The sequence below is a fragment of the Larus michahellis genome, chromosome 1 (genome assembly GCF_964199755.1).
Source record: "Larus michahellis chromosome 1, bLarMic1.1, whole genome shotgun sequence".
Classification (NCBI taxonomy): Eukaryota; Metazoa; Chordata; class Aves; order Charadriiformes; family Laridae; genus Larus; species Larus michahellis.
The window spans coordinates 69968865-69994650 of NC_133896.1; the positions used below are offsets into that span (position 1 = coordinate 69968865).

Genomic DNA, 25786 nt, shown 5'->3' on the forward strand with positions numbered 1-25786 from the left:
AAGACCCTTGGATGCTGCCAAGTGGAAAAATAGAAAGTTAGAAGTGACAAATAGGGCAATACTGGATATTGCCTACCACATAAGACCTGCCCAATTTTGTTGTTTATAGCAATATCAGAAATGACCGTATGTTCATTTTCTAGATATTGCACATATCTAAGTCCCACTAAATTAATGGAGTTTATCCTTACACGGTTTACTGAATTTGGTCTACCACATAAAATTAGTACTTATATTTCTAGCTTCAAAGCAGGAAACTTTGCATCAACATTCAGTACTTTCTTTTTTCCTCTTTAAAAAAGAGAGAAAAAAGGAAAAAGAATGACTGCCTACTCATTTTTAAGGTCTACCCCGCAAACACAGGCTGTCTGGAAAGCTTTCCTCCAGAACTGAGTTTCCCACGTGGGGAAAGTCTTCCCACAAAGTAGAGATGCAAAATTTCACAGACATTAAGCAATGTTGCTTGCAGTTTCTCACTTACAACATCTCTGTCAATCCTGGCTGCTATCATCTCTGCTGTTTCTTCATGATCGTGGTATTGTTTATGTTTTTCAACTGTGGAAAAGGGAAGAAGAGAATAAGACATCCATATACGCAGAATTAGTAACCAACACCTCCTATACAGCTTAAGTTTGAAACCATACTGCTGTGAGAAAACGATGGACAACGTTTGTCCCATTCAATTTGCAGGGACCCCACACCACCTGAAAATCTTGCACCCTAATGCCTGATCCTGCCACATCTCACACAAAAAGCTTAGGTGTATGCTTCCAGTCAACTTTGCTGCATAAATGAAGTTAACCACAGAAATGTGGTCCCAAGGTTTAAATCAAAAATATTACATCAGAAAATGGCAGATTATAAATACAACGTACTGAGAAATCATGCCATTTTGCAAAATATGCTGAAAGCTACTCCAGCGGAGGTAAGCAAGAAGGAAGACTGTAGCTATGACTTCAAACTAATTTTGATGTAGAAGGGAATAAGCAAAAAAGGAATGTAGGAATTTGGACAGAGAGACCAAGTCTGGCAACACAGAAATGAGGGGAGGTAATGATGTGATAAAACAGGTATTTCCAAATACAGAGTCAGTGACTTCTATTCTAGAACAATAAGGGTTAACATTTTGAGAAAGGACAAGTTTTGCATTTTTAAGTCACAGTAAATACCGTATTGCTTTTGTGAAAAGGTGGGATTTTAATAAATATGTTTTAGGAAAGATCCACATGACTAGAATAGCAGGAACTGCAGGAACTCAGGTCCACAAGTGGTCTGGCAAGACAGATCACTTGACAAACTCATTAAACTTTTCTGAAGTTGAGAAGTCCTTAAACGGAAGAACAAACTAGCCTTTACTCAAGATACATGTAAGACTGCAGATTAGAGGACAAAAACATTCTTAACATTACAGGTTTCTCTGAACATTTTTAGTTTTTTCCTTGCATAGTTGTGTACTTTGTTGAGTGATACAGTTTAATAAACCACAAATAATAAAGACTCTGTGGTTAATGACTTCTAATTCTAAAATTTTAGTATCTATTATAAAAAAAGGCAACAAAAATTAACCCAGACCAAAAAAGGCCTCACTTTAACCAAGATTATTCCCTTAATACAGTCTGTTTTACAGCAGGAAATTTATTATTTCTAAAGAATATTTTTGTCAAAGAAATCTGATCAAAATAAAAATGTTTCCATTAGAGATTTAAAAAAAACCCCAAAAAACAAAACAACAAAAAAAAATCCAAACCCATCAGAAATGCTACAATATTTCTCGGTTAGGGCTTTAAAAAAAAAAAACATAAAAAGAACTAGATAAATATAAAATAAATAAATAATGCTGATCTCTAGTCACCTTTTAATCCATGATTATATTTTTTTAATTGTCTGAAATATCTGGCCTACGCTTTCCCTATTACTAAAGAGACCATCACTAAATTACTAGAGTTATGACAGTACTGATTACCGTGAATGTTCCCAAAAAAGCCCAGGTTAGAATCCGTAGCCCCACCCCCACCCAGCTAAACACAAATAAAAGAAGCTCTGAACAGAAATTCAGAAAACGGGTAAGTGCAAGTAAATGACAAGTCAGATTATGACAGTCAGGTCTTATTCCCCAGATCAGGCAACAGTGGCTTGGGGCATTTCAAACCAGACTGGGAAAATAATCCTGCCTGCTCTCAGCAAGGACAGAGGGCTGACCTCGTACAACCATTTCCATGTCTGCATTCAATTGCTGTAATCTTTACAAAAGTAGTCTTTCCAAACTATTTTCGTTATTACCAAGGATCATAAAAAGTTACTGCCCAGAACAACAGTTTGCTACCACACTTGAGGTGGCGGTCTCCCAGAAATACTCACAGTCTCCCTGCTCAGCGGCCCATGCGGACCACGCTGCCACGCGGCTTCTGACGTCCACCTGGGTGATGGTCCCCGGTGGCACAGGGGCAGGTGCCTGCGGCGGTGGAGGGATGGTGCTGTCAGCTTTGGATATCATCCTAGAGGAAGAGAAGAAAGCCCAGAAGTGACACTTGAAGGAAAAAGAGTCTATTTTCTAGTGCTTAATCAGAGAAGACAAGGAGGCTTTACAAGGACCTCCTTCTACTGTTGAGCATACTATGGGCTTGCCAAGTAAGCAGCGCTCAAGACCATGGTGTGTAAATATGTTAAACACAGCAGGAAACTCAGTCCATGATGGGGTTAGCAAACATTTGTCACCTTGCCACATGGGAAATCCCCAAGGAGTGCCACAGAACATGACGTCTAGAGATCTGCCGGTTTACACAGGCAAGTTCAGCTGCTTGGGTTTAGTAGGTGGAATTTTTACCACCACATGCACTTTACTGGCAGGACTTCCATTTTGTGTGAAATTTTTCATTAGAAGTTCCCTTTCAGCTGCCACAAGATGCTTATCTAGTCCCTAAATTTGACAGGTTGTCGACTGCCTGTTTCACAAAGCTCTACCAACAAAACCTATTAAATTTACAGGTTGTTTTTCCTTTTTGTATCAGTGGCCTGTTCATCCTGTCTTGATACAAGTGTACCATCCCATCATAGACTGTATCACAGCTGCCACCTGCAATTTTTCAGTTTTCCCATTCTTAATGTAGTTTTAAATACCATAAGGAAACATGTTTTTGAAGTCATTCTGCAACTTCACACCAACAGACAGAAAAATCCCAACAACTCCTGTCACGCACACATGCCATCCCTTCCCCATGTCCCTACTTAAAAGCAAGATCTTCACCTTAAATTCTTCTCTTTATAATCCCATCTCATTCGTGGCATTCAACACCACCACGAAATGTCAGGTGTTATTTGGTCTTTGGACACCGAATAAAAAATGATGTATCCATCACCATTCCTTCCTCCGGTCTCCTGGGCACTCTTCTCTGCACGTCCTGCACTTCTACTTGTCAGCAACCTTGCAGTGACTCCACAATGCCATGTCAGGGACGAGGGTCTCTCCCTGTGACCCCCATCAGCACGTATTGATACGTCAGCAAGTAACCGGCGCTAAGCTGTCACGCACTAATGACCACTTGGCCTCACAGCCCGCAGAGACTGATATCGCAGATTATTTTTTCCTCTAGATGTACTGACCTACATTCTTTGCCCAATTAAATCTCATCAGTTTCCCAGTACATCCAATGTGTTTGAGTCCTCCTGGATTACCACTTTGTGCTTATACTTGTTGTTACAGACCCACAAACAGAAAAGTGTGCTTATTTAATTTTAAGCCTACAGGTAAAGTTAGACGCAGCTCAGGTTTTGTTTTGTTTTTATAGGAGTGCCCATTACTCGAGGAAAACTTCATGAGATGCACATCAGAATTTAATAGTTACTAAGACTGCTATAAACTTGTTCATACAACGGTGTCATTTTTACTTAATGATTTTTGTCCAGCAAAGACTTCTCTATCTGGACCACAAAACTCAGTGTTATTGAGAGATACTATCAGGACGTGGTTGCATACTAACTTTTCAACAGACTATTACCATAACCATTCAGTATCAAATATATTCATGCCCTTGTTATTATACCTCTGTTGGCTACTTCTCATTTCTACATAAATCTTCTCTGAACTCAACAGACTCTTTTTCCCCCATGTTTTCTTACTGGCAGAGAAGTTTTTGCTACCAGGGAAACAAGGAGTCTTCAGCATCATTAAACAGGCAGGTGGGAAGATTATTCAATCTTCAGTTGCTGTTTCATTTAACATCTTTAGATCCCCAAACCTTTTATCAGAATCGTACTTACTTGGATTTATGGGGCATTTATATTTTTAATTTAAATTCTGAACTACTTGACTGGTACGCAGAACTGAGGCATGCAATGATATTCTCCGGCAACCCGTATTGATTGATCTTCCCATCACTAAGGTGGAATTGGGAAAGGTAAGAGTGATGCTACAAATCGAGACAGCATAAGATAATTATTAAAGCAAGGCCTCTACATGTGGGTTTGGAAGTATGTTATCAACTAGCAACAAAGACTAACAAAGACAGACTTCGAGAGCTTCTGAATGCTGTAACACTATTTGGTGATCCTATATACTGCCAAGGAGTTAGGTCTTTACCTCAGTGTTTCAAGCCTCTTCTTTTGTTTCCCACTCTTGCTGTCACTGATTGCACTTTCAATATCTTCATGAATAAAGCTAGCCTAGAGAGACAGAAGCAGAAAACATCAGTTATCATCTATATCTCCTTGTTCACTATTTTTTAGGGCATCTTTAGATTCCAGAATCCCTCATCAAATCCCATTTATTTAAAAGTTCTAGGAGAAATTATTTTACACCTAAACAGAATGAAGAAACACACAATGCTATTGACTGGGAGTTGGTATTTTTGTCACTGTTCCAATTTCCAGCACAGTCATCAGATGAGTATGTCATCTAGACACCAAATTTGTCTGAACAGAGGTAATTATCTCAAGTCAGCCATTATTGAATACGCTATTTTTTCCCCTCTGTGTATGTCATTTTTGTTTTTCTCAACCATGTTAGTTGAAAGACATACTATAAAAAAAATCTACTATAGATAATAGCAGCAAAACTACTATAGGCAGTAGCAGCAGAAAGGATTCGAAAATAACTTGTAGTTATACAGTTTCCTTTAAGAAATAACAATATCCTCCAACTTCTCTTTGATTTAATAGAAGATGAATTTTCCAGAACGTTTCCTAATCTGTAGGCTCCTGCATCTTCATAACTGCAGTCTGCCTCCACCAGTGGCCCACAAGTGAAATTTTGATGCACGTCTAAGGCATTATTTTAATAGATCTTGCATTAAATAGGTCACAGCTTCTCGTAGGATTTAGAATGCTCTGTTACACGTCTTCAGCTGACAAATTAATTTCCTACGCAGGCTGTCAAAGCCCAAATCTGTCAGTGTCTGGCTCGCTATACAAGGCCCACATCTGTCTTGGTCCTCTCATGGTGAAGAACCATGCAACTTTTGGCGAGGAATATGTAACTTCTGCTGGGACCAGAAGACTTTGTTGAATTTAGGATCTAAAGGGATTAACAGACTTCTCAGGCTATAATGAATTGCACTACAGAATATGGACTAGAGATACATTACGGTTGAAGACTTAATAGAAAAAAACTTAAGCAGATTTGAGGAACTTAAAACCAGAAGCATTCCATTAATCATACTCTTGATATTTATTTATCAATATAAATCTTTATAAATATAAATAAGAGTATAATAAATACTCTTATTTAACAATTTTTTGTTTATAAATATACATTGGAATTTCTATTGCAGAGGCTCCTGAGGTTCATGGTAACTTCTGATTAAGAACCGGAAAAAGGCAAGGGAGAAAGACCTATCCTTTCAAAACCAGCCAAGTTTCATGGGTAAGGAACAAAACCTAGGGTACGGTCACAGAGTCGAACAAAACCTCAGAAGAAAAGGGGGATCCTGGATTTCCAAGTCATGCTTATGTGCTCTGCATTTTTAATTGTAGACAGAGGAAAAACTTCAAAAGATTAAAGTCTGAAGAAAAGAGACCATCTCTAAACCTTGGGAGGCTGGGTCCAACCAGACCTCAATGAGGATCCCTGTGTTATTTAACATACCGCAGCCTGATCTTCTCACAGGATCCCAGTTTCCATTGAAACAGCAAATACAGTGCAACCAGTCACACAATTAAACGGTTGTTTTCACATCACTCCTACTGTACCAGTTTCAAAAAGGCTGCACAATGTGATTAGCAATGTTTTTTAAGACAATGATATAAACTACTAAAGGAATTTAAAAACGCCCATGAAATTATCAATTAGAATTTAAAGTATATAGAATAACTAACAGAAATTAAAATGAATAATGCTGGAAATAAAGAAGTATTGCAGAATACATTAAAAAAGATATTTATGCTTGAGGGAAATACTTTAATCAGAGACAATCTCTTTCCTTGTTTTTCCCCTCCTAAAAGTAATATTTTCCTTTTCATTATCTCTCCAGCAGAGCAGAGTTCCAGAGAGGTGCGAACGTAGAGAAGGTTTAATTGTTCAGTGACAAAAAAAGCAGAAAAGGGGAAAGTCTAGGTAGGACTCAGGGCTCGGATAAGTTCTTTGCAGATTATAAGTTTGAGATAAACTATTTTACACCACCGTCTTCAGAAGCACGAATGCAAACCATATACGTATTCCAGAGCTTTACTCATGTGCAAACCTAAACGAACAGCTACAGAGCCCAAGAATCAATGTTTACAGTAATGACACATTTGCACATGCACTAAAAATTCAGCTTACATGCAGAACTACTCTCTTGCAAGACATACTATGCTACATTTACCAACACACTATACGTAGTGCTGATATCATAAATGCAATAAAGTTGAAGCATATTTATAAGAATAAAAGAACAGAATTATTTTCTATTAATAAGCTCATTTGATTGTATTTGCCAATTCATAAAATTTCCCCTATTCAAGTAAGTCATAGCAGATCTCTATTACTACCTTACCTTAATCTCATCACATTGGAAAAGATGCAAATCAGGCTTGTTTTGGGTTGGTTCTTTACATACTAATGCAAGAATTGAATTGTAACTGCACGCATTCATCACAGCTTGGCAATGCTGAATTGTGCTTAAAGGAAAATTCTCCAGTTCATTCTGCCAGAAGAGGAAAAAAAAAAAAAAACAAAACACCACCTTACTATATACAGTCCTGATCTCAGAAAAGCTGCATGAGTTAAAAAGGGAAAGTGATAATAAGCTAATTAAAATACCAAATCTCACATACATCATTTTTCTGCCTGTTCCCTTTTTCTCTCTCTCTCTGAAAATGAGACTGCCACTCACAGATCTTACCTTTGATTCCAAGTCCACCAAACTGACAGCTTTGTCATCCACTTGAAGAATCATATCTTGAGTCCACACTTTGCCTTTGGCATCCAGCAATTTCAGCTTCCTTATTCCATCATCTACTGTAATCATTGCCTCTTTTCGGTCCAGAACAAAGGTGGTCAAGTGCTAGTGAATGGGACATACGTTTAAAAAAAATTGTAATTCATAATTCCTAGGCTGTGACAGTATTCAAATTGCCAGGAAATAGCAATACAAATTATTCATGAATAAAAGTGCCTTTGTATATGACAGATCCCACCAATAAGCCATAGGAGAGGTTGTTTAGTCCATAATGTCATTTTAACTCAACAGATTTTCGTAACTCACTGTTTGTCATCCTCTGTCATTTCCTCACTACAGTAAATGGTTAGACTTGAAGGTATATTCTGACATCTTTCAGGTATCACAGCTAGAATTAAACCCTGAGTATTTAATTAGCTCTCTTGAGGAGTGAAAACCTGTCTCACTTGGCAAGCTGAATCCAGGCATCGTCAGCAGAAGCTTCCCAGAAACACCCTGCCTATGTACCTCCACCACTACCCTGACCTGGAGTGTCCTCATCTCTTCCAGAGCTGCCAGCTAGCGTGCTGATGGTAACCATGATGGCCTTGCATCTGACTGGGATACCTTATGGACAGGCTAGTGGCTTCTTTTATGCGGATTGCAGTAGAAATGTAATATACTAGCTACTTTTGCTCATCAGAAACTTGGAATATTCTCCAGATTCAATGAACAGTCTAGAAATTAAATACTACCTCATGTACATCACCTCAACTAGTTTCCCTGCTATTATGGTTTGGACAATTTCTCCTTCAACATGGCAACCATGCAATACAACCCATAAAATTATTTCATTTTATCCAGGTGCAAATCTACCTTCATATTCTTATTGAAGATATGGTTACGCTCATCCAACCTGAACCAATTTTAATATATGCCTGCACACCTATCTTCTAAAGAAGTTTAAAATAAAAAAGAATTAAGCGTGCTTTCTTCTATTATAGGATAACAACACTTAGTAATGACAGACAAGAGAGTAGATATAAACCGCATATAATCAAAGTATTAAAAAAGTAAAGAGAAACAAACTCTCTACTGACTGCTCACACAGGAATGCTTATACTTCAAATACAAGTACTAATTTTTATGCCAGTACAGTACCAAAACTGTTATGAAGAAACCAAAGAAAAATACTGTCAGACAATTAGAAGCAACACAAGTATTCATTTGCAAGCTGATCATAGGATAGAGGCACTTGAAATTAAGACTTTTCTGCAGACGATCTCACAATTTACAGCTAATTGAAAACCCAGCAAAAAAGACCTCACAATCTATGGTATTTGGCTTAACCCATGGCAGTGGTCTGATGGCAGCGGGAGAAAGTTTGTACCCACGTAAGACTACAAGAATGAGGCATTGCATCCAGAAGTCCTTAGAAGGCTACGTGTGGGCACCCAGGCTTACTTTGCTGAGTATTTTAAATGTATCTACTTCTGGATAAAACATGACAGCAGCATGCGGTAATTCTGCAAAGCAGCTTATGACAGTAAATAAGATACTTTACACTTCACACTGGGGAAGAATCTGTGCAGGGAGAATATATTTGTTTAACTGCTACACAGGAGACTAACTGGGGCTTTTACGGGTTAATGCGCAGCTCTTTCTGGATATTCTGTCACCTCTGATGATTATAACTGATCAAAGCATTCATTTTAAATATCATCCCGTGCGTCTCGCCAACAGCACAGGACTTTTCAGCTCTGCCTCGTCCTGGCAACAAGGCAGGTTCAGAGACAGGGCAGCATAACACATTGAATCGATACCCCGTTGAGAAGTCCTGTCCCTCTGCCAAACTACACACAACTTTGCTTACATTCTTCCACATCAAAATTTTAGCTCATTATGGCAAAGCTATAGAATTTGAGACGTTTCAGAGTAATCTATTCTGAAGTGACCTCGGGCTGGCAGGATATTTTGGAAGATGTATGTGCCTTCAAGCATATGTATCCTCAAAAACCGTGTAGGCAAAAATAACTGTGTGTAACTGAAAGCTAGAATTGGTATATTGCTCGTCGTCTCACCTCTACGTGATACTGCGAAGTTTCAGATATGCTGCTGGCGCTGTCTCGTGCATAATTCTTTCTTTGTTCTAGAGATGGGAGGAAAAGAAAGAGTAATTATTCATTCAACTTCTTATCATGCTGTTTTGAACACTTCTCAGAGACGCTTAAGCCTAGTTGTACATATGAAAACAGAAGACAAGCTGCTGTTAATTTCTGTATTTTGACAGAAAAAACCTTCACCCCCACACAGTCCAGCACAGGGATCATACTTACGTCAACAACGTTAAGGGAGTGCCAGTGGGTGCAAACAAAAGCCAGTTGTCTCCTCCCAGTGAGTCAGGACACCGGAGGGGAGCAGTGTTCTGACTGAAAATGCTTCATTGGGAAGCCCGATTATTAAAATGACTGGCTTGTCACTTTGGTAGCAATATGATAACTAGCAGCAGGCTTACCTTATTTGTATGAATGCACTTAAAAGCAAAAGTATTTTCTGATATACATATAATTTTCATGTTAAATCTGCAAAACAACAAAGCCCCGCACAAAGAAGACCTGACTCATCCTTTATTTCTTCCCAAAGTATTCAATTTGATGAATAACTAATGTAAAAATATGCATGGAAAGTAGAGACAAAAGAAGGGAGAAAGAAAAAAAAAAAACACGAAAAGAAAAACAAAAAGCCAAAAGCTGCAGCAGAGAAATGCACACCAAATATCTCTAAACAGAAATATTTTTCAGCTGAACAAAACACAATGCTGCAAAATCAGAAACATCATTTGCCTTTTACTCCATACAATAAATTAATATCAAATCAGGAGAGGCAGGAAAGGAAAATGCAAGATGGAGACAAGACACACACCCGCATCACAAAATGATGAATTTAGATGAATACTGAAGAAAACTTTTCAGTTTTAGTGGAAAAAATTTGACTGCAATATTCGGAGGGTTTTTCTCTTTTTTCATCATAACCACTTAAGTGCCCAATCTGGAACATCAGGAGCTTTGCCTAAGGAAAGAAGTCACCAGGAGGCTCAGCTGAGGGAGGACCAAGGAGACTCTGCAAAGTAGGCGATCCTTTTCTCTCCATTTCATAACTCGATTTCTGATCTTCAAGTAAAATAGGCAGTTTGATTTTGTTTGGAAAGAGAGTACCTGATGTACATACAGAATACATCTATTTCATCATACGTGGAGCATGATGGGGGAAAATAAAAGCATATGATTCTGTTGACAGGAAAGGTAAGTCACTTTTTGAAAAACAAAAAAAACAAAAAAAAAAAAAAAAAGCTAACTACTACCAAGCACATGATCTGTGACATACAGAGATCTGCAGTGAGGACACCAGAAAAGCCACCCTGTAAAAGGCTCTTCTCTGACCAGGGTTCCTTCATACGGGTATTTCAGGTGCTGCCAATGACAGCAGTGCCCTCATTTTCAGATGTCACTTGTAGAAGTATTTGTCACCTTTTATAATCACAGCATTATCTCTCCAGTTCTCGGTGACTTTCATGTAAAGAAATACAGTTTCTGAAATCCCTCCCTAGCTTGAAGCCCCCCTCCCATGACAAACACTGCTCACGCAACAGAGCCAACCGGCTCCTGCACAGCAGCTACTCAGCTTGCTTTAGTAAGAGAAGTGTGCAGTGCAATCAGCCAAATTCAAGAACACCAAGGATTATCAGAATTTTTAACTAGGTGTGTGAATATTTCAAAATAGGTGTCTTACTTTCATCATCCACTAGTCTGAAATCCCAGGGAAGATGATCCGCATTGATTCCAACCGTAACTACTATTTCTGCTTTTGCAGCATGTTACTTAAAGTATTTTATTGGTTGATTTTCTTTTTAACCTCAACAGACACACACACACACACATGCACAACCCAACAAAACAGTCAGTAAAGCAGTACTGTCTGATTTGCTACCTTTCTTTTTTTGTTTGGATGATGATCTGAAGAAGTAAAGTCCATCTGTTCCTAACAAAACAAGGGAATTAAAATGCAGTATCTAGTTTAACCCCATAGAATTATTTGTATCTCCAAGGGGATCGGTTAAGTCTTCTGTTATGGATTGTAAATGATAGTTAATGCTGTCCAGTATGACAGAATATATGCTTTTAAAAAAAGTCACTTCTTTCAATTAACAATGCATCAAATATTCAGCTTTGACTGCCATTATCTTTTGCAGGGGAACAAAAGTATTATTTTTTTAACAATATCAAATTAAACCAGGATAAGAAATTTTACATCCACTGTAAGGTTTATAAATCCGGCAAACAAAACCAGTTAGAGTTGTTTTAAATAAACAAAGGAATTAAGAAGAAGAGAGTAACTTTTGCAAGAGATTCCTTGCTCTGCTTCACATACAATTTTTTTCTTGTGTTAAGACAGGATATCCAAAACCATTTCTAGCACTGATTAACACATCCTCTTCTGCAGAGCAGCCCTAACGCTCACAATAGACATGATGGCAAGGTTTTCAACACACTCTGTCATGGTGAAAACAATAGTGTTTCTATTCAGAGCTTCCTGAATGCTAATAAAATCTGTGGTTGCCTACACTTGAGAGCCAAGGAGAGCCCCTCAAGTTCTGCATTCTTAATTACAACAGAATAGTAACAAGAATTTCAATAAAATTTCCAATTAGCAAAATCCAATCCATGTTTGTGTTAATAAACAAAGAGGAGAGGAGAGGGAGAGGGAGAGGATAACTTCAGTTGGAATGGACCTACAACAATCATCTAGTCCAACTGCTGACCACTTCGGCGCTGACCAAAAGTTAAAGCATGTTATTAAGGGCATTGTCCAAATTTTTCTGTGGCTTTGAATGAGCTAAGAAGTAGTCTACAGCAGCTGTGAATGGTGAATTTTGTCAACATTGCTATAGAGGAGCTGGAGGTAGATACTACTGGTAACCACTCCATCCTGAAATTATAAATAAAGTCCTCCTAAGATAATATGAACATAACATAAAAAAAAAAGAAAAAAAAAAAAAGAAAGGGGGACTGGCATCTAGAATGTATCCCCTTCCCCATGGTTTTTCCCAGTATCTCAAATCTCGGCCTCTGCTTTCTCCTACTGCTTGGCTCATGTCCCACATTCTACCTACAAACCTTGCCCTCAGAAAGGAGGACACAAACCCTTTTGCACCCCCTTCTGCTAATGTGCTCCACTGCCTCGAACTTCCAGCAAAATTGATATAAGTCTGCAAACCCGTTCTGCATCCTTCTCTACCCAGATGACTCAAGAGTCTGCCACTTCTTCCTACACCACTTCCGCGTTTCCCCTGCCACGTCAGATATATCCGAGCATGAGTCTCACAGGCTTTTTCATCCATATACAGCTCCTTATTTTTCTTCTTTTCCTACAGAGTTGTCCATTGCTATTCTTCTTGAAATGTAGCTTCCAGCTCCTCAACTCTTTCACATATCAAAGTGGCTTATTATTATTCATCAATATTAATCTGACTGCTTTTACAGAAACCCTGAAAATGCCTCTTGACTTACTACATGATCTTCAAATGCAAATAACTCACACCCTACTATTGAAAAGGAGCAACAGAATTTGCTGACTTGCTGAACGTACTGGGCCTAGCTGGGATGGAGTTAATTTTCTTCACAGCAGCCTGTATGGTGCTGTGTTACGGATTTGTGACCAAAACAGCGTTGATAACATTGGGATGTTTTAGCTATTGCTGAAGAGTGTCAAGGCCTTCTCTATTTCTCACTCTGCCACCCCAGTGAGTAGGCTGGGGGTGCACAAGAGGTTGGGAGGGGGACACAGCTGGGACAGCTGACCCCAACTGACCATACTGTATAATGTCACGCTCAGCAACAAAACCGACAGGTAGTCTTTCCAAAGTAGCCCTTGGTCAGAGACTGTCTGGGCATTGGTTTGCTTGTGGGAGGTGGTGAGTGATTATCTTTGTGTCACTTGGGGGGTTTTTTCAGGTTTTTTCCCTCACCCCTCTTTCCTTCACCTATTAAGCTGTCTTTACCTCGATTCGATTATCTCCCCTATCCCGCCGCAGGGAGGAGACATGGGGAATGAGCAAGCATCTGGGTAGGTCCTTAACTGCTGGCTGGGATCAACCCCCAAGACCGAAAAAAAAAAATAGTGTTTGTATGCTCCATTTCACTCTCCTAATCAGTCTCAGCCTCTCATGGGTGCCTTCGTGCATGAAGACAGTTATTGAAGCTAAAACGAAATTCTGCATCAGAGACTTCCAGATAGGATGTATAAAACTATCAAAATTATTGAGGTTTTTTTATTTATTCTACTTACTGCAGCTCTTATACCCAACATGTGACATGCAATGCAGCCTTAATACCGCAGTTAGCTCAAACCCTGCTGACATGCTGCACATAATTTACCTAAAGTATTTTCCCTCTGACAAAGCAAAAAAAAAATAAAAAAATAAAAAAGGATCACAGCAGAAGACACTTAAATTAAATTCTTAATCACAATCTATAGCTAATGCAACCCAGAGGAATTTGAGCAAAAAACCTCTCACAAGGCAAGGGCAATAAACTTAAAAGAAGCACAGCATTTCACTCATAGGTCCTGACTGTAATATCTACTAGCTACTAAACCTTTCAAAGGAACAGAAACACTGATCTGCAGAAACTAATACTCTTCCCGCTGTCTCATGTGGAGAGATGCCACTGCTATTCAAGTCTTTGTGAAATTATTGAATTCGCCAGTCATCAGGAATGGACCATGTTTCTGGTTTCCAAAATGACGTGAAAAGGTACTGATTTCATACCAATTTTGGGAGCAGCCAAAACACCAGAAAACAAAAAATGACCTCTTGATCAAAGACTTTTAGCCAAGCCAAGAATACACTAGTCAGTACACGACAAAGAAAAACAGGACTTGAGATTGCCATCGCTCATTCTCTTCCTTGCCCTCTCTACATTAAGAACTGTGCTATCCCGTTATTTCTGTGAAGGACCATTTCATACTTTGGAAAGGTAACTATTCCACAGTTTCGGACAGGAACACCAGTGTGGCCCAAGGTCCCTGAGGCAGAGCCGTGAACAGAACCTGACATAGCTAAAGTTAGAGTCCTGTCTCACCCATTTTCCAACTGGAAGAGGGTGCAGCAATATGGCAAATTAGACAGCTGCTTAACAAACTCCACCATAGCCTGGCTCGGTGCCGTCGTCTGGAAGACCACACAGAGAAATGTACCCCAGCAAGAGAAATCAAATTCTTTATCTAGGGAGGGAAAATTCTTACCAAAAGCAAAAGATCTCAGTCTAGGCCTTACCTGATGACCTGAAGCGTGGGTGATGCTGGGTAGGGCTAAGATACCTTTAGACACAAATAGTTTTTAGTTCCTAAAAGCCTAAAACAGAAAGGAGGAATCCTGATGCCTAGACTTCCACTGACGCCTTACAAATAATTGCACAGGCCAGGTGTAATAAATGTTATCAGTATTCTGGTTATGATAGTGCAAAGAAGGACAACAGTGGATTCCACCTTGCCTGCCATAGCAAAATCGGAAAATGTCTGTACAATACGCAAAGAGACAAAGCTCTGAAATCTGATGGCAATCCATGTAGAGATGAAGCCATCAAGAGTCCCCCTCACAAGCTGTCCTAAGAATCCTGAGTGACAGTATAAATTATTACCACACATCATCAAGAAGGAAAGCCCAATACTTAGTTTGCTACTGTATATTTATGGCTTGCGTTGGACTGATTGCTGATACCCCTTTAAGAATGTTTTGCAGCAGCTGGAAAAACTCAACTTGAGACTGAGAGCAAAGTGCAGGAGATGTGACCTACACATCCGGGGAGAAAGGTCAAAACTTGAGTTCAGAACAAATCTCATCAAGAGAGCAAACGCTATCACTTTCAGAGATTTGTGCCACAAGCTTCTCCCCGATGGCTACGTGGAACTAGCTGTCAGAGAAAGTGGATGGTTTAGAAGTCAATTGTTAGTTTAATTCGTTCGAGCATCAAATAACACAAGCATGTTCCGTAGATGGCTTCTCTTAATGGACTCGTTTACCTAGTCTATGATCTGCTTGTCATTTCCTTGAACTTATTCCACTACAGTTCTTGCTCTGAATGAGGTATTTGAGCTATGCAAAAATACACATGCAATTTTACCGCTAGCACCTAATCACAGCCGTGAGAGTACAAACACAATGTATAACACAGCTAGTCTTTTCTGATGCAGTGTGAAGACAGTTTTAGTAACATCTTTCAATTCTGCGCTGTAGAATAACCTAACAACGTGGGGAATGGGGCTGCTCCACACTGTGTCACTCGCTGGCAAACCCCCAGCACAGCCCTGGCTGTTGGCACCGGCCGATGCTGCACGTCTCCCCACAAGCAGAGCTGCAGAAGACAGATGGAGAAGCCAATGCTAGAACAACAGATGACAGTACGAGCCAAAACCCACTTCTGATGGAGAGATCAGGAAGCAAATGATGAAATAAACCCCCTAAGAATGTGCAGAGGGCATCTTCCCTCCCAGTTCAGCCAGGGATTTATCATGCAAATAGAAAACAGTTCATTTCAGGAAGGAAATGAGTGAAAACAAAGGGATTATTTGACACAGGAAAAAAGGCAGTTACAAGGAAGTTTTTCCTATCAGATAACCACATCAGAGATAGTGATGGCTCTGGTCTAGTTTTTAACTGAACTGTCTGTAACACCAATAAAACTCCAGCCTCCTTTCCCATTGGCACTGTGGCCAACCTTCTGCCTAATGACCGAAGGACTGAACAATCATGAATCACCTCAGCACTCAGACTCGAGAGGCAAATTTCATGCCATGACACATAACATGTGTGTGTGTGTGTATATACACATATAAATATACATATATACACATTATTATTAATAATATTTTCTTTAGTTTTTACTGTTCGTGGAAGAAAGTGATTTCAAGATCAAGCGGTCACTCAGGAGCTCAGGCACCATCTTCACTTGTTGATACCCATGTTTATACCCATGGACAGGTGGCTTTAGTCCAAACGACATTCAGAAGTCTTCCAAGAAAAGGAAGTTCGTCACAAAGTTTGCTGCTAACATTACATTGTCACATTTTATCAAAAAAAAAAAACATGGTCCATTTTATTTTTACAGTAAAATCATATATATATTTTTCCCAATATATTATAAGTGATTGTATTGAATCCATGAGATTTATGTATTTATATAAATAAAATATGTACATTTAATATACATGTACATAATATAAAATATAAAGATAGGACACCTCCAATCTGCGTTATAGGCTTTCAGTCTCATGGATCTCAAATAAAATACTTTAGTTATTAATTATAAATAAAATATTTTATCATGAGCATTTTTAACACATTTTAACAATTCCAGTATCACTCAACTGCTTCCCACCCCGCTTGGGACAGCATGCACAAAAATCCCTAACACCACAAAGGAAGAAAAGACACACGTGGGATGCAGCAGAACGGTAATATGGTTGCTAAAATTTAAAAAATATATATAATTACCCTGAATTTGAGAAAGGTTTTAGCTGTTTTCCGTGTTTTCTCCAGTTCATACATTTGGTGATACTGACAGCCTAGTTCTTTGTGCATGCAAAACAGAGCAGAAGCAGTAAAATGTGCAAACTCCTCTCTGAAAGCTGTGCCAATATATCTTCGCTCGCAGCCCCAGGATAATTGAGTCTTCTACTTCATTCAGTTCCTGGCAACTGCAGCTACAGTTTTGTGATATATCTACCAGCAATGGAAGTGACCCAAGACCAACAATTCATTCTACAGAAGCCACCATGCAGCAGTTTTATGGTAAGCATTTTCAATTAGTACCTGAGTTCAATTAAGTATTTTAGAAGTAAAAGGCTGTTTACCGCTATGTATAATAAATACCTCAAATTTACACACTTGTCCCCGTCTTCTACTGAAATATGAATATCCCATTATGTTTGATATGAAAAAGCTCAGAGACATATTATTTCAAAAGCCCACAAAAATTAAAGGACATGGTTAAGACACTGATACTGCCACATTGTTCAAACCATGTACTTTTGAAAAATAATGATATAAAATGAAAAAGAAAAATGCAACGCTGTCCTAGCGCCTCATAAAGAAATAATCTGCTAAGAGGTTTTTTGCAAGGTTTCTTGCTGGTTTCTTTTACCACCTACTATTTCTGTCAACACGTGCAATCAGTTTGTTGAGTGAACCCATACAGGATGCAGAAATCAGTTTAAAATGATCACTTCAGAATTTTCCTCAGTTGCAGTTCCTGCCTTTAATACTACGTCAAGCGACTGACTTTTGTAGCTTACCACTAAAAAAGATAAATTTAAACTTAGAATGATTCACCTGCAAAATAATTTTTAAATGACAAATGTTTCAAACGGTTTCCACTTCTGTCTTTGCTGATTTTTCTAGAAGCAGAGGTTCACACTACTTTAGCACAGCGCCGTCACCCACCTTTTCAGAGGATACAAAGCTAGGAGACCTCAAACCTCCTTTTGTGGACTTTTAGCTTCATGAATTTTCAAGCAGTTTGAAAGCCAACAGGGCAACCAATATAACAAATTTTTTCTCATGTGCTCACGGGTGAGCAACCATACTTGAGGCCTGTAGGGTATCCTCCAAGAGCAAAGTCAACGCTGTTAAAATGCCACAAAGCATCCTGCCATCACTCCTATAACCTCTGAGGTCACTCCCAGGCATCACCCCTCCCAAAACAGGAGGGAGAAAAGATCAGTTATTACTAGGGATGTTGCAGTTATTAGCCACTGCTCTCCGAGCTTTCCAGTTTGTTAACCTGCAGAAGAGGTGGTAGATGCAACGCAGGAGAATAGGCTGAGGAGCACGGGGTCCTGCACAGGACTAGGTTCTCCCCGCAAATTTCATTCTTCCAGTCTCATCAACTGTACTGATTTTCAAAAATGCATTTAACAGCAGGCATGGATTTACAGAGCAGAACATCTCTCCTCAAGCAGCCTCATTACTGCTTGTATTTCCATTACCGACACAGCTATCAGCAGGATGTATTCACAGCGGAGGTGGACGACCAGGAAACGGTGCAATTTGGCTGGCAAGGAACGTGACTACATTCTGCCTCCACAGTGATTTGGCCATGGGCTAGAGAGTAGAGCATACAGCCAAGACAAATACCAGCATTTGTAGTTGGGTAAGTGCAACAACGTTTAGGCATTTGTAAGTAACATCACATTTGACAGTCACAAAGCCTGTTGAAAATAGCTGGCCAAATAGGACTCCAAATCCATTACATCAAATCTAATTTCCATGAAATCCGTCTGTCAAACAAGAATAATATTGCAAATTCTTTTTCTGCTAGCAGGGGATAAAGCTGGGGAAGCAGGAGGAGACACAGGTCATGAATCAAACCTATAGCACAGCTAGACCCCTGAATGCCCTGGTACATACCTCAGCTATAGGATCACTCTTAGTTTTCTGATAGATGCGTTACACATTTCTGCCTTAAAAATTAGCAGGTGGGAGTTCTCTCCTTAGTAAACCATAAAAACATTTTCTAGCTAGCCCAGTTAGTTTTAGCAGGAATAAAATCACTTTGTTCTTTGATTTCAATGCTACACACACCCATGTGTAAGTACCTACACTTTCAGATTTATATGCATGAAAGATTTCCACCATGACATCACAACCAATATTTAAACAACAGTTTTAACATAAAAGTTTAGAGACTTTATGCCGCCTTACCATAAAGAGCTTTTGCACTTGTTCTTGAGCTCTGCTCCCTCTCTGCCTGAGCAAACGTTGGGGAACCATAGCCACTGGAAGAAAACATTTCTGGTTAACTTCTATATAGATGTATTTGCCACACAGAAACGGGCACTGACAAAACCCTCCCTTTATGTAGGATTACACATACATACAACATTACTAACAGAGGAAATGATACTGGATATTTGTTCTGCACCATGAATACAATGAAGAGTGTTTCAATTAGGCTGGAAGCTCTTCCAAGCTCTTTTTTGTTGCATAAATACAACATCATGCACAATGGCCACGTGGTAAACTCATAGATACTACCATAATGTAAGTAATCAAAATCACTTAATAATAGTAGTAGTAGTAATAGTAGTAGTAATAATAATAATAATGACTTTGCCAAAGACTTGGTAGGATTTTGCCTTTTTTCCTGCATACACAATTGTTTTTAACAATTTTAACCGCTTTTAATAAAAGACTTAAAAGGACTATCATTGCCTACAACAAATGAAAAGGCAACCCAACTTCCTTCTAGCGTAACAACACGAATGAGGCAGATACAAACTCACTTTAAAGGGACAACACCACGAGAAGCAGATGACGGCCCAGATGCCTTGCTCCATACAGGAATACATGTTCTTTGGCATCAGATTAGGTCAATTCTCATTAGCGCTGCGAATGAGCCTGGTGCCATGCTTCTGATACAGGGAGCATCCCCTTATCTCAGGCAAGGTAACACTTTCATGTAACAGCTGCTCAGTTCTCTTTACTGGCAAACAATATTTTCTCCGAGATGGAAAGGGCAGCCTCATCTTTTATGCATAAAACCACATTTACTCAGAGCTAACCTTAAGCATCTCAGGCACACGAAAACATCTCCAAGTAATAAGTGTGTTATGGCTACAGCAATTTATTTTTCTGCTCCAGATGATTCCATTCAGTTATACAGCTTTACCTCTACACTAATACAAAAATCAGTCAGATGATATCTGCCCATTTGGTTACATGGTTTGGAATCTGCGCATTCTTTTACAAAAACTGCCTTTGTATTACTCCAATGGGATCTAATCATTATAGCTCCTCTATCTCAAATGAAAATGTAAAGGAGAAAATGCAATGCTATTTTTTGTCCATAAAAGGAAAATCAAAGGCATAAACTTACTTCATTTGAGGAAAATAACTTCCGTATCCACCAGGAGGGGTGTTTGATATATGTCCATTCATTCTTATCGTCACTTACTGAGGGAGAAGATCTGGGAAAAGAAACAACAGCATATGAAGTTCTCTGAAAGGATGAAGGTTTAATACAGATGTAATGCAAACCTAATGAGAAAATTATAGTTGAAATGGGAAAGGAATTGCATCAACAAGCTCAACTGCTATTATTTACATCGCGGTGATGCCTTAAAGACCCGTTATGGAACTTCTCCCAGTTGCAATTTGATAGTTATTACTTCAAATAATTTATAATTTAGTGAATAAAGCTATTATTATTGATACAATGGTCTTTAGGAATAGCTTTAGAAATAAACGACTGACTAAACAAAGAACAAAATCTACTGCAGAAATGAACAAGATGTTCCAAATGGCAACTTTAATAGTCAAGTATGCTTGATTTAAACCCTCAGTTCATTTCTTTCAAATGAAACTTTTGAAATGACCTTTTGGTACATATTCTATGAAACTTATCAGATGAATTGTTAGAAAGATGTATTATCAAAACAAAAACCAATTGTTAGCACAAAAGGAAACTTGGTTAGCTATTTTGGGACTAAAAAAACCTTTTTTTTTTTTAAGCAGCATTTAACATCCTGAAAGTTTGGCATGCCAAATAAAACCTCTCATGTAACAGCAATACTGAAAAAGCTCCAATGAAACAGTTAAAAGAATGCCTTCTCCCTTTAATAACGTGCCCATTGAAGTTAAAATTGACCCTGGAAAGTGACTTCCATAAGCCTGCAAGCAATTAACAAATCTCTATTAAAATTTACCATGGGCAAATATTCTTTCATTCATATATATATAAAATATGTATGTTTGCATTATATATAAAATATATATGTTTGAATATTTCTCTACATCTCAGTCATTAAATAGAAAAAAAAAGATTTGTTAAATTTATTTCTTTTTAAAGATTTTTATTTTTATTTCTGCAAAATAGTCAAAAGTACATCAGATAAAATTTGCACCTAACCAAGGCTCCATTTCTAAAGTGCAACCAGCTTTGTTGTACTAGAGCCACCTTACAACCAGCTTATCTTCTGAATCGCTAAGTCAACTTACTGCCTCACTTGAACCTGTCCTCTTCCTGTTTTAGAAAGAGGCAGCAGCTGACTGACCTACAGCGCATACCGTATTTTGTATCCACATATGTTCTGCTACTTTCCCCTTTCATGCAAAAACAAAATAAAAATCCAATTCTCTTCTCAGCTCTAAAATCTTCCACCAGTTCTAGAGAGGTACGAGCTGCTTTTGGTCTTCCATACTGAGAACAGAGTCATTTTTATACCTTTCTGAAGACCACCTGACATCCTCTACCTGAGATGCAGTTGCAAAGACAACTAGAACCGAGCTGTACTGATTATGTGCCAAATGCAATCATGTGGAGCCGTGGTATTGCCTCTACTGAGCACATACTTGGTAATTTTGCTTAGTATCCCTTTTTAAAATTTTTTTTTTCTTTTAAATCTTTGATTGCTTCTTGCAAAACAACTTTACTGACATACCCATTTTTTACTTCCATTTCTCCCACACATCCCCACAAACATATCACGTATCCAACTTGGTAGCCTATTTGGCTGCTCTGAGCCACTTTTTATGGAGTGTAGTACTTAGCAGCTGTCTCCAGTAAATTACTACCCGTGCTGAGTGATGCTCAGTTCATTAGCAATTACAACCTTTGGGAAGCATCCTGAAATTGTCCCATGACTTGAAAGGATAAAAGTATTCATTTTCTCAGCAGAATTTGCCAGGTCACTGTGCACTCCTTGTTCCGTTTCAGCGACCGCACGGACCAGAGCTACTCACACTGCCATTAAGCTCTTCAACACTTCCTATCAGCTATTAATTCTTGTCGTCTGCAACCATTGCTCGATTTGCTACCCTGCTTAACAGTTTACCCCGTTCTTAGCTTCCAGGTACAAAGCGACCAAGTACAAAAAACTTGCACAAATTACCTCCATTGCTTGTCAATACCCTCAACTCCCTCTATTTTCCATACACGCATTATTTAAGATAACATTTACTTAATAATTCTATTTGCCATACCCTTTTATCATTTGTGATCTTCTTCATAGCCCTATTTATAACAAACTCCACAAATACGTGCTTAAAAGTGAGATCTGGAAAAAAACCTTGGTTTTAGACTCTCTCTCAAAATGATTTTGCTCCTCTGACATCCCAATCTGACAAATACTTGGGTTGTTATTTGTACTCCGCTTAATTTTATGAAAGTGGTGAAACGGATCTTTTAAGTAAAAGGAAGTTTTAAAGCAGCAATGAAGTTGAACAGCAGATTTTCACATTAGGGGCAGAAAACGTGTCTCATGACAAATACTTGCCCACTGGAAGGCATAACACCGCTTAGAGTAAATATAAAAAGCTTAAAAATTACATTTTTAATCAAGTGATAGTGAAAATCTGAAGTATATAATTTTGTCTGTCCTTCAAAAACAAAAAAAAAGCAAGAAGCTTGTTCTGTCAAGTAAGCACAAAAGTGTTAGTGAGTTTTAGCTGATATGCAAACAAAACACCACTTGCTATTTGGTAGTTCAGTAAAGCCAACAATATTTCCTGTCCCTCATGCAATTTTCCACTGCGAAAAAGAAATCAAAAGAAATCAAATGCCAAGACAACTACTTTGACATAACAATTTCAAGAGGCTTAGCAATGTGTCTATCCTTTGGTTCAAGAAAGCTCCCAAAGACAAATACAAACAAACCCTTTACAGTCATTATTTATAATTAGGCCTCAATATTTATAACAGCATCAAAAAGCTGCTCCTAATTCCCCCAAATTATCAGGCAATTTCACCTCTTTCAACCTAAATGTTTCCAAAGAAACGTTGTAGGAAAACACTTTAATTTTTTTATTAAATGCATGATGGAGAGAAAGGAAAAAACATAAAAGGATAACACAACGTGCAGTGCTTCGCTTATTATTTATTCACTTGTACAGCTTTCTCTGCTGTATTTCTCATCTCAAATGCTTTTTCATCTCTTAGAGACAGTCCCGTAGCAAAAGTCAGCCCCTGCACACTGCGAAGCCATTGTCATCCAGGAGGCTATTAATAAGCTCCACTTCCTCTTTAATCTTCCCATTCACCTCAGCCCAGCAGTTCACAGCGACATACGCTGGTGTCCTAGACTTTAAGATAAACATCCGTCAAAATTAACTGTATGATCCCTCTTTAAGTAGGCCTGAAGTATCAACAGTTTACTTGTGAACATGCCCAAGAATGGTCATGTCTTTCTCAGGAGCCTGCAAAGAAATCGTGCCTACTCTGAGCAAGAAATGTTTAAAATCAAGAAAACTAAATAAGAATTTAAGAAGAAAAGAATAAGAAGTTAGCTAAAAGTAATAAGAAATAATAAGATAAATATTAAGATATTTATCTTTAAATATATTAATATAACATATTATTAAAACAGTAAGAAAATAGTTATAAATATGAAATTCCTAAAATCAAATAAATTCTAAACTCTCTTCCCACAGTATCCGAGACTGAACAAAAAGAAATCCACCTAGGACTTCACTGCTGCCATCAGCTTTATTTTTGAAGAGACTCTAGCATATTTATAATCAGCAGCAATATAAACGACAAGGGTCCAGCCTTTATAACAGACAAACCATTTCTGAGGCAGATATACTTTGCTTCTTTAGCAGTCAAAAGTTACAGGCGGTCTAGTCCCAAACGTGGGGAGTGTTATACCATATACAACACGATTACATTGGTCATAAATACTCGTTTTAAAAAATGCCCAAATGCTAAAATACTCTTTGCCTTCCCCACCTTGTAGCACAGCAGCCTAATGAAAACAACACAGTCCGTGTGCAACAACAAGCTGACAAATCAACAACTCGCATGCTTTGCCATTTCATTTTCTAGTAGGAGTTTGAAGGTAACAAAATCCCTCAATTTATTTTTAAAAAAAATCCCTTTTCTAGAAGGGCAGAGCTATCTCAATAAAGAAAATCAGATATTCCAGAGACCGGTGCTCTTTACAGGCCACCCTGAATCAATCGGTCCCACCCAGCGACAGATCACAACATCAAATGGAACAAAGAGAAACAGCTTAATGGTGAGCGTATTTTAGAAATGATGGAGGGGGAAGGGTTAAGGAGAGGAGGATGTAGGGGAAGGAAAAGGAAAGCCAAGAACGGCTGGAACAATAATTATCTACCGATTAAGAAAATGTTATTAGTAGCAACTTATTGTTATCACATTCCCCCCCAAAACCCAAGAATTCTTCCCCAGCTAGACAGCAGGCACAGGCTGTAACTCCAGCCTAAACAAAAACAAGGGACTATTACAAGGTAATATTTATCTGTAGCGGATCTGACAATGTAGCAATGACAGAAAAGGACATGCTTTCTCCACCCTTTCCCTTTTTAAAATATTATGGAACAACAAAAACAACAAAAAACACCCCAGATGTACCCATGCTACACTGTAACTCACGATGCAATCAGTAAAAATGCCCCTTATTGCTATCCTACAGCATTCAGTACTGCTGTTCTACAGAACGTAGAAAAACCATTTAACTTGCTGCGTGACTTAGAATTTTTTTCATTTGTTTCTTCGTGAACCTCACCCTGTTCAGCCCCACAGACCTTCCTTCAAACCTGCTCGATTTTGCATAGTTACTACTTTTAATACCCGTGGTTCTCCAAGCTGGCATACTTTCTTTAGTTATTCCTCATGTTCTTGTATTTTGGTGCCTTGCCCTCTTGTGTCTACTTTGCTGTTCTGACCCAACACTCTCCGATTTGTATCTTCACTCCAGCCACAGATTTTACGAATGGGAAACTCCTCATAGAAGAACATCCCACGGAGCCAGATGAAACGCTGCCGCTGCCCTCTGCTTCGGGACTTGCTTCAGACAACAACCAAGGGCAAACAAGAGATCTGCTGGCTGTTCAACCTCTTGCCTCAAGATAAACACCACGATGCACATGCATGCGTAAGTAAGCATTCCTTCGGCAATGATCACTGGGGATTTTCCATCCTTGGTACATTGATATCAGAACGTCTCCGAGACAAACTGCTACCGGTTGGGCTGGCGGCAGCTTTGTACTGTGACGTTTTCCATTTTCTATTAAGGGGATTGGGGCATCCAAAGGCCGGTCAAAAAGATGACAGCAAAAATCACACAGAAAATGGAAAGCTAGACCCTACAAGTGATGCAGTTTCAAAACAAAACATTTGGACTTTGTTCACCACCACTCTGCCTCTTTCAAGCCACTCTTGGCTTTCTGAGAAAGGAACAGGAACTCCATTATACACTCCTGAGTCCAAGTGTCAGGACTTCAAGCAAACATGTTAAGGACAATAGTCACAATAAAATAATTTTGAAAATACTGTTACTTTCAGGGCTTCTCTGGATCCAGAGCACTTGTCCAGCATGGCCATTAGCATCAATTACACTCCATCTGAGTTTATACA

General features: G+C 38.7%; 1 protein-coding gene across 7 annotated transcripts in view; it reads right to left on the reverse strand.

Annotated features, from left to right (window-relative positions):
- The window catches only part of EPS8 (EGFR pathway substrate 8, signaling adaptor), a 139063-nt gene that overhangs the window by 32134 nt on the left and 81143 nt on the right, over window positions 1–25786 (reverse strand). For 4 of the 7 annotated variants that reach the window (XM_074585456.1, XM_074585465.1, XM_074585475.1 and 1 more), the window contains exons 3-10: window positions 20285–20375; window positions 19111–19184; window positions 9434–9501; window positions 7317–7478; window positions 6969–7118; window positions 4577–4659; window positions 2359–2495; window positions 482–555 (exon numbers count right to left, since the gene is read on the reverse strand). In XM_074585456.1, coding sequence (XP_074441557.1) covers window positions 482–555; window positions 2359–2495; window positions 4577–4659; window positions 6969–7118; window positions 7317–7478; window positions 9434–9501; window positions 19111–19184; window positions 20285–20346 — 810 coding nt within the window. In that variant the 5' untranslated portion in view covers window positions 20347–20375. Of the gene's footprint in view, window positions 1–481; window positions 556–2358; window positions 2496–4576; window positions 4660–6968; window positions 7479–9433; window positions 9502–19110; window positions 19185–20284; window positions 20376–25786 lie in introns of all 7 variants that reach the window. The other 3 variants (XM_074585430.1, XM_074585421.1, XM_074585439.1) reach the window with 1 other exon arrangement.